The 15,303-nt window shown below is 42.7% G+C and overlaps 1 protein-coding gene across 5 annotated transcripts in view; it reads right to left on the bottom strand.

Annotated features, from left to right (window-relative positions):
* Window positions 1–14,042, bottom strand: part of ahctf1 (AT hook containing transcription factor 1) — a 36,259-nt gene extending 22,217 nt beyond the window's left edge. For 2 of the 5 annotated variants that reach the window (XM_084066005.1, XM_084066009.1), the window contains exons 1-15: window positions 13,861–14,042; window positions 9,370–9,497; window positions 8,954–9,104; window positions 8,512–8,614; window positions 8,137–8,317; window positions 7,465–7,672; window positions 6,993–7,109; window positions 6,007–6,091; window positions 5,654–5,804; window positions 5,207–5,339; window positions 4,918–5,099; window positions 4,596–4,657; window positions 3,715–3,837; window positions 1,959–2,049; window positions 109–198 (exon numbers count right to left, since the gene is read on the bottom strand). In XM_084066005.1, coding sequence (XP_083922131.1) covers window positions 109–198; window positions 1,959–2,049; window positions 3,715–3,837; window positions 4,596–4,657; window positions 4,918–5,099; window positions 5,207–5,339; window positions 5,654–5,804; window positions 6,007–6,091; window positions 6,993–7,109; window positions 7,465–7,672; window positions 8,137–8,317; window positions 8,512–8,614; window positions 8,954–9,104; window positions 9,370–9,490 — 1,798 coding nt within the window. In that variant the 5' untranslated portion in view covers window positions 9,491–9,497; window positions 13,861–14,042. Of the gene's footprint in view, window positions 1–108; window positions 199–1,958; window positions 2,050–3,714; window positions 3,838–4,595; window positions 4,658–4,917; window positions 5,100–5,206; window positions 5,340–5,653; window positions 5,805–6,006; window positions 6,092–6,992; window positions 7,110–7,464; window positions 7,673–8,136; window positions 8,318–8,511; window positions 8,615–8,953; window positions 9,105–9,369; window positions 9,498–13,840 lie in introns of all 5 variants that reach the window. The other 3 variants (XM_084066007.1, XM_084066006.1, XM_084066008.1) reach the window with 3 other exon arrangements.
* Between the last annotated feature and the right edge of the window lie 1,261 nt (window positions 14,043–15,303).

Here is a 15,303-nt window from a genome sequence, read left to right on the forward strand (position 1 = left end):
ATATAGTGCTTTGCGACAGTCCTGCATCACCCTGTCAGGGTTCATTTTCCAATAATAACCAATTTAGTAGTACACATTATCTCTTACTTAAAATATACTAAGACTTACAGATTCCGTCCAGTTCCTCTTTGGTAGAGACTACTTTATTCCAAGCCCACTCGAGTATGTAGCGTAGGTTCATGGCTGAGCCTGGTTGCTCTTCGGGAAGACAGGCAAATAGAGAGGTTAGACTGATCTGGGGTCTGCATGGGGGAAGTATTTCAGTCAGATGCCATTAATGAAGATTCCAGCTCATAATGTTACTTAAAATGAGTTACAAAGTCAGTGGGTCTCCTTCACAAATGTCAGACTCATGAAACACCTACGTATGCCTACACATGAATAACAGTCATTCATAAATTGTAAGCGCATACCTGTGTGAATTATTTGCCAGTTTAATTGCCCATTTAACACCATTAAAGACTGAAGGATTGTGTGCAACCATAGGAAAGCCTAGTTATACCGTGTACTATATGGGATATAGTTCTATATTTTCCATAGAAAATGATGCACAAAATGATAAAACTGGTCAGTAACTTTTTACTGACCAGTTTAACTGACTTTGGACAGGTGGAAAACTATAGCTAAACTTTTGCAGAGTGCCCCATTATTTTACCGGGGTTACACGCCATCTGATAGTTATAAGCCACTTTCAGACATGCACTGTATTATGGACCTTTTCCAGAGTTCAAACGGATGAACGCAACATTCTAGATCAGTAGGATCGGACATGCAACGGATTTTATGCGGGCAGGGTCCTTGACTTAAGTCCCAGTAATGTCCGATTTGGCTCAAACTGCTCTATATCTGAATGCACCCGGTGATATGTCCAGTGAATTTACATTCAGCGAATGGCCGTGTTGATTACACTTCTATTGTCGATGAGTGGAGCCTCCCCTCCTCCCGCAGTGTTTGGAGAGAGATACAGTAGTTAACTAAATCCAGTTTCATTCTGCTTTTTTATTTACGTTTGAGTAGGAAATATTCACCGATCGAACTTCCATGAAATGGCTCATTAAAGCGAAACAAAACATGAAAGTCTCTTTAGTAATTGTAGACAACGAGCTACACGTGCACTTGTCTGTACATAAAGACCAATGTTATTTTTCCAGTTCGTAGGACGGACGGCTTGTTTGGTTGTAGCGTAGGAAGTAAAGAAAAGTATTGGATTTGATTACTCAGAACTCCCTCACGCTGTTATATTTAAGTGGGAGTAGCTACTAGCTAATGTGTGCGTCTACTACCCAGACCTTATCAAACGGAGTATTTACCTTTATTTGTGTGAACGCATCTTGAACGGACAGTCTCCTGTTGCATGCTACATATGTGAAAGGCCAACACCGGACAATGTCCCGACCTGATTCCCCGGACATTTTCCAATGTTTATGTCTGAAAGTGGCTATACATGAATGTTGTCTTGTCAGACATGAAATAATGACTCATGTAACCTACTAGACCAGTACATTAATCCCAATAGTGTTTCAGTAGTGCAAGCATAAAAAAAATACAGCTTGCAGTGACAGCGCGCTCAAGCATGGATGTACACTCCAGGCTGGTTGAAAAGGTTAGAATAAAGATACAAGGATTCGACAGTGATGCCAATGTCATGTGACACAAGTGTTTCAGACACAACGTCTATGCAGCGGCGTATCAAACACACGTCAGTGTGGTATGTGCACTGCTATGGTTGAAGCAGTTTTATACCTCACTGAAATGAATAGAATATAATAATGACATTGAAAATCAAACAAACCACAGTTTGCTTTGAAAGATGGAAAACAATTATGTCAAGTATACTGTCACTTGTGGTCAATGGGCTAAATATGCCAGACCACCAGTATGGTCCTTATGTCACAAACAGGCTTAGAAATGCGTGTTTCTATGTGTACCCCTGAGCTTGTAAGTGTGTGTTGGCTAACCTTCTGCCGTCCACTGTTTAATACAACCAGTAATCAGTCCAAGAGAGCTGGTCTCCACCGCTGTAGACAAGATGGCATCCAACTGCTCTTCCTAACAGGGAACACAAAGTCATAATTGGAGAACTATATTGTGTAGTTGTACACAAGTATGGTGCGGCTATAATGAGTTATGTTAATCAGTTGTACGAATGCGTGTGTGTGCGCGCGCGCATGGGGGTATACAGTATCTGAGAGAAGCTGTGTGTATGTGTGTGTGTGAGACATGCGCGGATGGGCATTTTCGTCACCCTAATCCACGCGTACACATTCATTATCCAACCGCATTAATTATATTATCCTATTTATAGATCTGCACCGACCGCATGTCAAATAATTATTATTTCCCTGACATTAGTTTCCTTAGTTGTGAGATCACAGAAATGTCTTTTTTTCCTTCTCCTTTTTCCGTGCAGTGCTTACCTACAGAGGCCGCTCTAACTGTACAGGCAATGGGATTCTAAATGGATACGTACTTGTACAAACAATGTCACTCTATCACCAATGTAGTGACTGTATGGTACGGTATGTTATCAGCAAGCCCTCCGTCTTACATCACTTTCTCACAACGGAACTTTTCATAATACGTGTCCAGCACTTGACTCAACGTCGGCAGGGTTAAGAACTTAACTAAATCACTCACACGTCAAACTTTTATTCATCCCTTCTTTTTTGTCTCCGCCAGGCTGGAAGGCATGGCGAGAGAGTATGTTTTGCACCCTGTCCGTGTGTCCGATCGTGTGTCCTGTCCGTCAGCAGCTAATCTCCGGCACCGTTGGCCCCATAGACATATAAAGGTAGACGCCTCCTCTGGCTCTGAAGCGTCTCTATGGCGGACACGCTTCCGCTTCCGGGGGGGGCAGTTATAGCGCCACCAGGAGGCCGATTTGTGCAAAACCCATTTTTTGATATTACTCCTACAGATTTTATCCAAACGTCATGCAAATTGGTACACAGTATCTCTATAGTCATGTGATCAACACGGATCTGTCAGATTTCCCATATTCCATCCTCATTGGCTAAGGTTGGCTTCCAAAGTTTGCAGGATTGGTCCGTTCTGAACGAAATGCCTCAAATCATGAACGCAGCATGCGATTTCCGTGAAATTTCACACGCACATTCCCTCTAGGCCGAGGAAAAAATGCCACCCTTTTCACATTGGCCTGTTATAGCGCCACCAGCAGGTCTAATTTAGCAAAACACATTTTCAGAACAAAATGCCTCAAATCTTGAATGCAGTGTCCAATTGCCGTGAAAGGCCTAAGAATAAATGGTACCCTTTTCACATTGGCCTTACTATCATAGCGCCACCAGGAGGCCACAATAACATACCTGACCTGGCGGAGACCTGTGCTCCGAGGAGCACTTTATCTAGTTTTATTATGTTTTCAATCCTCTGTTAAGTTTCTCTCTCACTATAGCAGAGTTTGCGTCCACTGTTGTCGTTTTGAAGTGGAAGGACCCCTTGCCGGCAAAACACGTGTAGTAGGCGGGCAATTTGTGCCTGATGGAAAATTACGTAATATTAAAATACTACAAACGGACGCACGCCAAGATTTCATGCTTTTTAAAAGCTTTTATAGGCCTATAGATAGATGTAATTTATTTATTTCCGGCATTATTTCACCCGCGGTTTATCCAATATTAATCAAGAATTATATTTCATTGACCCAAATCTGCAATAGTGTGTACACCTGTGAGAAGCTGTGTGTGTGTGTACCTGAGAGGATGGCTGTGTGTCAGCCAGGTGTGATCCAAGCAGCCCAGACCTGAGGCAGAGAGAGTAACTACTGGAGATGACGTCACTCGAACACGGAGCGGCTTTCTTTAAAAAACTTAGGGTCTGAAATACAACAGAAACACATTATAATGATAATGAAAGAAAATCAACATCAAACATCACTCACCCAGAAAACTTAGGTTAGGATTTAGAAGGCGTTTTTAGAATTGGCCTCAGGTCTAAATGGGTTATACAACATGGCACCTTGTACCTTGGCTACTTTAACACTTGAATGAATGAATGAATTTAACTAGAACTCAGCTGACAGGTCAGAAAGCGCCCACAACAAAATACGATCTGTGGACAGACACGAGTGATTACTAAAACTACTAGGCTTGGGCATAATGGTATACCAACAGGGAATTTAGAAATCCTGATGATATGATCTTCTTCACTCTTTAAAAAAACCTGATGATATGGAGATTCTGTATTAAACGATGTATTGGTATTGTGCACAGCATGCACCATCGGAAGGCAGTTTGAGATGAGCTGAGGAATATGATGACTGCAAGTGCTGGGGATAAATACTTTTGCAAATTTTGTATTGGTATTTTCAGTGTGCCGCGACCACCACACCACATTATCGCCGTTCAGCACACTGATGTGGCATTATTCGCGACGGCAAAAAGTGTCCAAATTGTAGTTATATTTACAATTTTTTTTTTTTTTTTTACACAAATACACAACATACCCTGGTAAAAAGTCAGGAAGGTATGAAAAAATGTATACCGCACAAGCCAAACTATAGCACTACTGCATTTCATGTGGGGCACCAATTGCATTACACTACAACACAATTAATTTAGATTCAAGAGACTTACTTCCTTCTGGTAACCAGAACAGGTTAAGTGAACTATTCCAGAGTTGAACAGACAGGTAGCATCTGGAATACACAAGAAATTCATACCAGGATTAACAGGAAAACATACCAGGACATTTGCATTAAACAAAGAAACCCTACCATTTTAACCGTTTGTGTGTGAGAAATATAACGCACAGTATATGCATGAGAATGACAGAAATTCAAAGTGATCTACTGGCAGAGAATGGCATGTATGCATATTACAAAAGCATTCTCATCATTTGAATTTCTGTATTCAGACACACACACACACACACACACACACACACACCTGTCCTTACCAAAGTTGTAAGTAGTGGGGTTGAAGAACTGTTCAGGAGGTGGACATGTGAACGGCAGACCCCTGCTGAGGCTGCGGTCATGAACCAGTACGTCCAGCAGGGGGCGAGATGACACCATCTCTACTGCTGGGTCCAGAGACCATACAGCCAGGTAGGGACAGCTGCGCAGAGACTCCCCCGACCTGTCACACAATACCAACACACACAGATTAGATAGATTATAATGCTATTTGATCAGACAGGAAGTCAGAAGGTTCCAGCTGCTGTTTCTTATGGTGGTTCCGGGTACCTCAGAGAGTCAGGCATCTGTGCGTGGTACCATCGGTTGATGTCAAACACCCCGATGTAGGTGGAGGGGTTCCCCTGACCGTAGGGCTTACACTGCCAGGTGAACATAGACACACTGGTGTCTGGCGACGCCGCTGGACACACAAAGACAGAAACATTTTATTTTTTATACAATTTACAAAAAGGTTAGACGGCCAAGAGATTTCAAGAGAATGGAAAATGGAATTGATGCCGACTGTTTTTATTTTGCTTAGCTATATTTTTGCTGATGAAATGCCTATAACTATAGATACAGTAGGTAGATTAAATACTTTATTGGCAACGGTTTAAAGCACAGTATAACCAATTTAAAAGGGCCAAAATTGTGGCCCATTTTAAAACGAACACCAAACAGTGGGATATTGCTTTACTATATGATAGATCATCACATTATCTCACACAGGCTAACCTTCGTTCATGCTGTCATCTCGGTCGGGATGAGGTCTGAACTTCTCAATGGTCTGACAGCTCAGCAGGCGGCTGTTTGATGTCTGGACTCTGAGAGGGAATGAGGTTCCACTCAGATCCTGACTGAACCGCTCATCACAATACTCCAGACCCTGGAGGAGAGATGGACAGCGGGAGAAGAAAATACAGGAAGACAACAGCCAGATGTGTCAGAGTTGTCCACGAAATCTATTTGGAACATATACAATCTGTTGGACATAGTGTCTTTACTGGGTTTATTGGGCTTTATCCTCTTACTTTCAATAACAAATGTAAATAAAACCAGGTCCCTATAGATAAAGGAGTGCTACTGACCTCATAGAGGATCCTTCCGGAAGACAGACACTTGCGTTCACTGAAGGCTAACTGCAGTAAGTGAAGACTCAATACATCTCCCTCCCTGGAAGGAAAGAAAAAAAGCTTTAAGGAAACTCAGTCTCAATAATGCGGATTTACCAAAAGGCATAGTCATTATACATCTATTCGACCATTGGTCATACGCAACAGTGTTGATTAAAACAGAACTTGTTTTGTCTTTATTCCTAATAAGAATAAGAATACTAACAATAAAACAGTTTGAATACACTTGGGGATTATTTTCTAACCATGATTTTACAGAATAAAAAAAAAAACGCGGGTCGCGGGCGGGTTGAGCCGTAGATTTATATATGGGTTCACGGGGCGGGTTGAGGCGGGTTGGGTTCCGTCGCGGGGCGGGGCGGGTCATGAAAAAACCGACCCGCGCATCACTAGTATGCAGTGTTACCGGTGTTACACGGTGTGCAGGCACACACACAAGTACGTTACTTGCACAGTTTTAGAATTATTTTTAATAGACTATAAAATCACTTTATTTCATTACTTTAGTCAGATAACAGGTGGTACAATTATTATTATTATTATGAAGAGAGGTGACTGTTATGCCTCTGTCTCTGCACCTGGGCTGCGAGCTGCAGATTTCACTTACCGGGGGTTGCGGGGGGCTTCTAAAGTTTAGTTGAAAGCTGCATTGAACTCAGTACGACACGACAAGCTTATAATTCCATGAGTACGAGTACTTTATTTTTTGACGGTGCGCCTAAAGCCTCGTCAGTTTCGAAAGGTTTGGTTTCTATTTCTGGATCATTACCAGGCATGTCGAGTAGGACACCAACTGGTTGACAATATTAATGCAGGACGCCCGGCTCACAATTAATGAAAGCAATTAAAGTGGGCTATGCGGTGTTACCAGTGTTGACATGCATTTATTAATTGTTGGGACATTCCCCACACCGTGACATCCCTACTTGTTAATGACTCACATGTCCTGAGCAGACTGGACAGCCCAGAGGTAGCAACAGTTCCTGGGATCGTTCTCTGGTTCCTGGAAGGTGAAGGCATGGACTGGCACCCTGCCTCCCTCTAGCTGGGCGTGATACCTGAACACACAGACACACAAGGTCACAACACATGTGATTGGCCCCAGTACAAATGCTTTCTATTTTTCCTTTACACAAATTACAGTAGTACTCAAAATGAGAGAACTATCAGGTTTGTTTCAGATTTGACATCTGCTCATGTCAATGGTAATTCACTAAACTGATAAAATTGTTAATGTGTGGGCAAGTAAGTCATTAAACACTTGAACCCTAGCATCCCTATTCCGGGGCTAACATAAATAGCACATCTGTTATTTATCCGTTTATATTGTGTTTCTGGGCCAGCGGGCCATTAGATCCCCCAGACAAAATATACTGTATTAAAAGAAGAACACATAGAAATGTAGAGACTCACTCTCTCTTGAGGGTCTTCATGTTCCAAAGCTGCAGGTGTCCATCAGAGAAGCCCACAGCCAGCTGGTTGGTCCTAGGGATGTACTGCAAAGAGGAAGCTGCTGTACCAGTAGGGCCATTTAGCTGGAGACACAGGTGTTTTCCCTGCCTGCTGCTCACTTCCCTCAACCTGGGGATCTCTGCTGGTGACTTTGGCACCACCTCCAGGTCTGTTAAAGAGAATAGAGAGACGTGGTCATACTCAGCAACACTGGGCGCACTAGTATCCTTACCACTGGTGGAGCGTAACTTCATAATTTACTTATTCTGACTAGAGGAATAACAGAGGCTCTGTTCCACTATCTGAGGAGGATCAACTTTACCCAATTCATGTACTGTATCATGTAGATTAAGTATGCCACTTGTATGGTATGCACATGTACTCTTCATGGCTATTGCATATCTCTGCCCAGCTCATCATTGATTGCATATTTATTATTAGCAAATCTTTTTGAGCTCCAGTGGAAGGTAATGGCTATAAAGTCGGAAATATCAAGTAGGAACTTTCCACATCCGACTTTGTTTTGAATGCAGCATGATGTTTACAGAGACATGGACTGTGGTGGCATAGTGGCGCACACTGGGGTTTTAGGAAAATAGCACACTGTGTCCCACACACACACAAACTCCTCACCTGAAGCCTCAAGTTCACTCTGACTGCACGACAGGTCGTCGAGACAGAGGTCGACCAGCAGAACATGGCCTAGATCCGTTACCACGGCAGCTATGCCAAAGAACCAGCGTAGGCTCTGGTGGAGGTGCTGGGTGGATACGTTGGCTCCACCATAACTCACCAATGGCTCAATGGCTTCAATCTGAACAACAACATGGCACATTAAGACAATTGACAAAATGATGGACTGGCTTCATTCAACTATTCTTAGCTCGGGGCCTAAAACGTATAGGTGTGTAAAATTAATATGTCCAAAGATATGATTAAAAAGTATATTTTGGATAATTATGAATAGTATACAAAACAGAGGTATCAGAAAGAGCTCCATCCAATTACCCTGCCTGGTATCGCCACAGCTTTGACCACACGAGACAGACCCAAGTCATACAGACACAAGATGCTGCTCTCTGCTTCCACCAAACCCACCAGCAGACCAAACCTGGAGAGGGATACATATCTATGGAATATCTTTCAGGAGCAACACAATCTGCTATTATCACAAGGGCTTTTTTGGTACATTGAAGCTTCTGGAGCAAATTTTGATTTTAATTACAATTGTTTAAAATGTGCTTTATATAGATACAGTTTGACTTGAAACATCGACACTCAGAGGTGCTTCTGTTTGTGACGTCATGCACATGGCAGCATGGTCTACTTTTGAGGGGTCAAACATGCAGGTAAACCTTGCTCTAGACAGCTTGGCCTGCCCATGCTGTAAACATGTAAAATATATCAAAACTTAGTGAAACAATTACGTATGCCAAAAAGCATTACCGACCTCTTTTGCCAGCTGAAATCCCTGGCTGCCAGGACACGAGGCGGGTGTTCACCTCCACCACTGAAGCAGTAAGCAGACAGACGCTCCCCAGTCACAGCATGAACCACCTCCAGCTGAGGGCCACAGGCCAGCCAGGCCATCCCGCTGCGACCTGCAAACACAGAGACACCGAAGACGTGTTTGCATGCATGCATGTACACCCACCCACCAACTTTTGTGATCATTGTTTAGACATGAATCATGTAACCTGAAACAACCATGCTAAAACTGGAAATGCCAATTTAAAACCAGTGTGGATTTAAGGGACAAGACAAGTTAACAAGGAATTATGTCATTGGTGTCACTTGAACCAGAGATCATCATCATATGGTAAATAAGTTGTTAGTCATAAAACGGATGAAGCGACGTTAGCTTACCAACACTGAAGCGTCCCTGCAGCACAGCGTCAAGAGTGATTTCATCCTCTCCCAGAGCATCAATGGTCACTTGTGGGAAAGGCAGCAGACTGCTGGTGACCTGGGCGGTAAGGTCACGCATCTTCTCACTGCATACAGAAGACATGTGTCACTGACAGTTATAAACATCACTGCATTCACGCATTAAGTGTCACGCATCAGACGGTGATAAACATCCCTGGATTTATACACACAACAACATTTATCACAGACAGTGATAATTATCAACAGAACAGAAGCCACGGTCCGATTCAAGAAGGTTTATTTGTCAGTCGTTCGTACAGGCAGCAAAATATCGGTGTGGCATGCTCCGCAGACCGACGGTGCTAACAATAATAATAATAATACTGAAATAAACTAAAAATAAGGAAAAAATAAAAGAATACTAGAAGTTAAGAAGAAAAGCAAGGGACCTTTTTAGCAGCAACAGGGAAGTGTACAAATATGGGGAGAATAATTTAGCAACCGGATATAGACTTCAGCAAAAAGTATGTGTTAAGTACAATATGTGCAGAAGGTTATGTTCTAAAAATACAAAAAATGACAGTATGTTATGTTGTGAGCAGCAAAGGTATTGTTTTGTCCTGGTTCAGGGCTCCGACAGCCTCAGGGGAAGAAACTCCCATCTCCTAGGGAGTCACTCCATGGTGTCCTTGAGACACGCTTGCCTGTCTGCATTGAGGGAAGTCCTTGTGGTGCGTTCGGTTCGGCCTACCCCACGATTTTCTGCATGGCTTGCAGATTCTGGGAGGAGCTACTGTATTAATGTACCAGACAGTTATAGCCCCCGTCAGGATTCTTTGATCACGAGTGTTGCGTGTAAGAGGCCCTCTGCCCTTGCGTACATTAGTCCACGGTCATCTCCTTGGTGTCAGGCTGTTGTCCTGACACAACTGCGACAGATCTGCCACCTCCTCCAGGTAAGCCCTCTTGTCGTTTGTAATTGGGCCCACCACCACAGTGTCGTGTCATCAGCAAACATTATGATGTTGGAGTGATATCTGGCCACACAGTCATGGGTGTACACAGAGTACAACAGAGGATTCCCGCAGGATAGTTTACCACGGGACATGTGAGGGAGGCGTGGCAGGATCTTAACACCATGATGGGCAGAGTTCAGAAACCAGCCCAGATCCTGCATCCTTTGCAGAGTAGCTATACACCTTCTATGCCAGGTTCAACAGGATTGACCCCGCCTGGCCCTGGACAGACACCCTAGAGGACTGGACCCTGACCAACACTGCTTCTGTACCAAATGCATTACAGTACTCATTCCAATTAGTCTGTTTTTTATTACACATTATCGTAGACAGACTAGTAATGGGTGCAATCTAGAGAGTGCTACACAGCATAGTCATCAGTGTTAATTTAACAATTTGTAACAGTGTAGAAATGTAACCAAATGAACAGTTATGGGTGCATTTGGTTACAATTATACACTCTCAGAGTTAAATGAACACTCAGGATATTACTATGTAGAAGGCCAAGCTGTGCTCCAATAGTCACACAAACCTGTACTCCTTCTTTTGCCATAAAAAAGCACATGTTGACATAATAACCATAAATGAAGGAGAGGGAACCCCACATTCTTCTTACTGCTGCTTCTAACGGGCTGACCTGGGAAGAAAACCACTAATTTGTCCTGGGAAGAAAACCACTAATTTTAACATTGTCATCCAAGAAATCCTCTTGTCATGACATTTACATTGACTTAGAATATATTTGACTGCCTTCATTTTTTAGAGACAGAATTATTCCTTTTGAAAAACCAACAGCCATTTAGGTAAGCGGTGACCTGTTGCACTGCAAGTAGGCTATTGCAGTGTTTTTCAACCTTTTTCATGCCAATGACCCCTAAATTGATATAAATTTGGCCGTGGACACCCATCGGAAAATGTTGTGCCAGGGATTTTTTCTTGGGAGATTTTAAAACCAATATTTCATTAGCAACCAGTCTGCAGTACAACAAGTTTGCCTTTCAAGTAGTGACATTTTCGTAAATGTTCTGAATTAAACGGTCTGAATTAAAACAAAATCGAAACAATTTCATACATGCCCATGGCTTTTATGTCCCATCCCAGTCTCTGAGGGAAACCGGTATATGAAAACAACCCAACATGCCACCTCTTCTATCCAAATCTAGAAGTTCTTTGCAGGCTTTATCTGCTGGGCTTTCCTGGGTCCGACTGCCAGACAATAGCTGCCTTTCAGCTCTGTTGCAGCCCAGTTGTCAGCAGTTTGAACTCAGTTCCCACTTGTAACAGCTGCTAACATATCTGTCTGCAGTATGTGGGCCAGCTTTCGCTGGGTTGGTTAAATGGTTAAACCTCTTATGTTACTGTTTACTCTCCAATGACCCAACATTGAACTACATAAGAGACTAGAGTGGCCTCTAGCTTACAGGGTATACTCAATACTAGATTGATATATCATGATGATAACAATAAAAACATATAGGCCTATAAGATCTAATTGACTGTTCATCTTCCACAGATATGAAGATACGATTGGGGTGGCTTATGTTAAGCTAAGGGGCTGTTTAGTTTGACTTAATGCAGTCTGGCTGCCTAGTTTGGCCTGGCATCAACTAAACCTCAAGCACTGCCCCCTACCACCACACTGCGAAAGTACACCAAGGATTCAAGTAGAAATGCCGCGCGCTCAGGCACGTGTCATGACTTGCACATGTTGACATACACTGTCAGTCAATGGATGCGATGCACGATCATAATAATACAATCCTTCACTGACGTAGTCACGTAAACAGAAATACAATTATTGACTATTACAACAAACCCACAAAAAAACAATGCCTCTCGTATACGATTCTACATACTGTATATCTCGTCTAACTCAGTAGTCTTCCACACAAACATATCAGCTATACATTCAAGATAGTAAGTTAGCTCATGACATCATAGACACTTGGTGAGGTGTGTGTTAAGAGGCCATATGGTGGGGTGTGTGTTATGAGGCCATATGATGATAACAGACAGAATGTGACAATCGTTTGTTAAATCTCACCGTTGTAGACAATTGCCCAAATAAATTATTGATTGAACGTGATGCAATTACTGTAAAACATGCTTTAAATGTACAGCTCCATTTACAACTTCTTTGCTATTCCAATTAGTTGATTTGAGTGTTTACATGTCACTGCAGGTTGTACTAATCCAGTGCTCTTTTCCACCACGTCACATATGATCAGAAGTCATCCTAGGTAGTTGGAGTGAGCTGCCAACATTACGATACAACGACATGCAGTCTGTCAGTGACGTGTGTGGTTTGTATCACAGTTAGTGGTCCTCAAAGTGGATTCTAGGGACTCTCTGGGTTCCTTTAGGGGATTCTAAATTGACCCTTTACAAGTCTGTAACTCGAACAGTATACAAATGGAACCAAATGGACCCTAACGGGTCCATTTGGTTCCATATGTATACTGTCATTGTTAAGGGGAGACCTTGAAATGTTGTATTAGTCTCTGCCAATACACAACATTTATGTCCGTTGGTTGGAGTAACAATCCAAACAAACTGTCTTGTACAGTAAAGGTCATGTGGGATTACCGTGACACCGATACATGTGAAGAACCACCGCTTTTTCATCGACTTGGTTATATAGTACGATAACCGACAGTTCAGCGAGAAGACTTAACACTACAGTCCACTTATGGCTGGACATCTTACAGATGAATCATGGGAACCACAGGAATTCACATAGAACTGTTGTGTGTTAGCAATTGATGCTAAGCTAACCAAACAACCGGGCTAACCGTTAGCAGCCAGCCAGCAACTGCTAAGTTTCCAAGTTGATGTTGATGTTAGCAAGTGTAACATTGACGCTGTAGTTTGTGTGTGACATTACTGTTGTTACCGTCTGTCTGCTGTTGTCGGACAACACTTGACACGAGAATAAGCTGCTGTTAGGGAACATTCGTAGCATTGGTTGGCGTTAGTTGAACTTCATGCTAATGTGCAGTGTTGCCATGTCTGCTTGTTATAAGCGACTTTGGGCTTCTTTTTCTGTAAAGTTGCATGTAAATATTGGTGGTTGCGGTTTTTGTTGGGCTCGTTTCTAAAGTGTTCTTGCTTATTTGAGCTTTGTTTCCAAATGTTTTTATTATCATTTTAACCGTTGGTTCTCAATAATATATTTTCATGAACGTGTTTTGTGCCCTGGGGAGCATTTGTGTCGTTAGAATGTTTAAAATATATTCCAAATATTCCACATTTCATAGTAAGAGTTTTGGGAAACAGCAGATCTCTAAGCTCACAACGCCGAGCTTGATGGCATGTGGGTTTAAAAGTGCTCATGTGGCTTAAGTTGCTTCTTTCGGGCTTGTTTTCCTAGACCCGGTTGCTTATTTCTCTCACAAAATCTGGCAACGCTGATGCTAATGTAATGCAATGTGCGGCTAGCTAGCTGAAGTTACCGCTAGCTGCTGGACGTTACCTGTCTCGTCTGTCTGCAGACGTTGGACCGACGGCTTCTATCAGAGCCACCCGTGTTCTTTCTTCCCTTTATGACTTTTCCGACTCCTCCACTTCACTGTCATGCTCCGTTTATGAACACAAAAAGGGCTCTCCCTACCTAGTTGATCTCCAGCGCCATTTCCGCGTAGTGTAAATGCTTGCTGCTCCGTAAGACGCACTTGTTTCAAAGTCCCGCTAACGTTACGCTAGGTCAAAGGCAAGCAGGGATCCAAACAACGCGAGAGTGTGGGCTCCTTGTCTTCTTCTTCTTCTTCTCTGAGTTTTAATGGCGGGTTTGCAACCAACGTGTCTAGGTGTACACCGCCACCTACTGTACCGGAGTGTGTAAATACTGTATGTGCAGAGTGGTTCTCAAAGTGAGGTCCGAGGACCCCCAGGGGTCCTTGGGGGGATTCCAGGGGGTCCCCAGCAAAAGTGGTTAATGTAGCGTTACAATCATTTTAACCACTTTATCCATTGATACGTTGTCTGTTAAAAAATAGCAGATCTACACAAGATATTTGAAAATGTTTGGAAACCTTTTAATAATTTTGATTTTATTTTTTAACACAAATCTTCTCTGGGGGGTCCCTGGCATAAAACCTTTGGGGGTTGATGGGGGTCCACGGCCAAATGTATATCAATTTGGGGGTCCTTGGCACGAAAAGGTTTGAGAATCACTGCTGTATGGGCATATAGTTCTTAAGGTTACATTCTAGTTCACTTCAAACACAAATGAAGAGAAAAACTAAATAAAAAATGAAAATAAAGTAATTACACCTCAATAGCAAGCACATGCTCCACACCACACTCCTCACACAAATCGGATTGACTTCTCGCCATTAAGAACAGAATTGATCTTAATCCTGCGTGTCCTAGTTTCAACCTTGTCAGCACCGCCTCCTCTCTTCTGCACTTTCCATTAAAATATTTGACCTGTATTGAGTTTTGTAGCCTATAGTAGGCCTACTACTAAGTAGAGTCTTCTTTTGGTACCAGGGCTCCTTGTCTTCCTCTTTTTCTTTGGGTTACTGGCGGACTGGCGCTTTACAGGGACGCACCGTCACCTCTTGGGGACTTGATCACTACAAGACCAGGGGTCTTCAAAGTTTTTCAGCCCAAGAGATGAAACAGGGACCCCCACTACACTACATATTGTATAAAATCGTGTCGCAGATTATACATAGATAGCTTCATAGACTTGTTTGACAATTTTTTGTTAATGTGTATTTCCAGACATTTAACCACTTTATACCGTCATTACTTGGTGAACTACTTAGTCTGCTCTTTTTTTCCCTCTACACCAAACCTTGCATTATTGTAGTTTAGCTATCTTTGGCTAAAGTTCTCCTCAGAATAGGGATGCAAGGGTTTAAGTGGTTCATGTAAAAATATCTTGTCACACAAAGATTTGGCGGCCCCC

Source organism: Gymnoscopelus microlampas (genome assembly GCF_963454915.1).
Source record: "Gymnoscopelus microlampas genome assembly, chromosome: 1".
NCBI classification, from domain to species: Eukaryota; Metazoa; Chordata; class Actinopteri; order Myctophiformes; family Myctophidae; genus Gymnoscopelus; species Gymnoscopelus microlampas.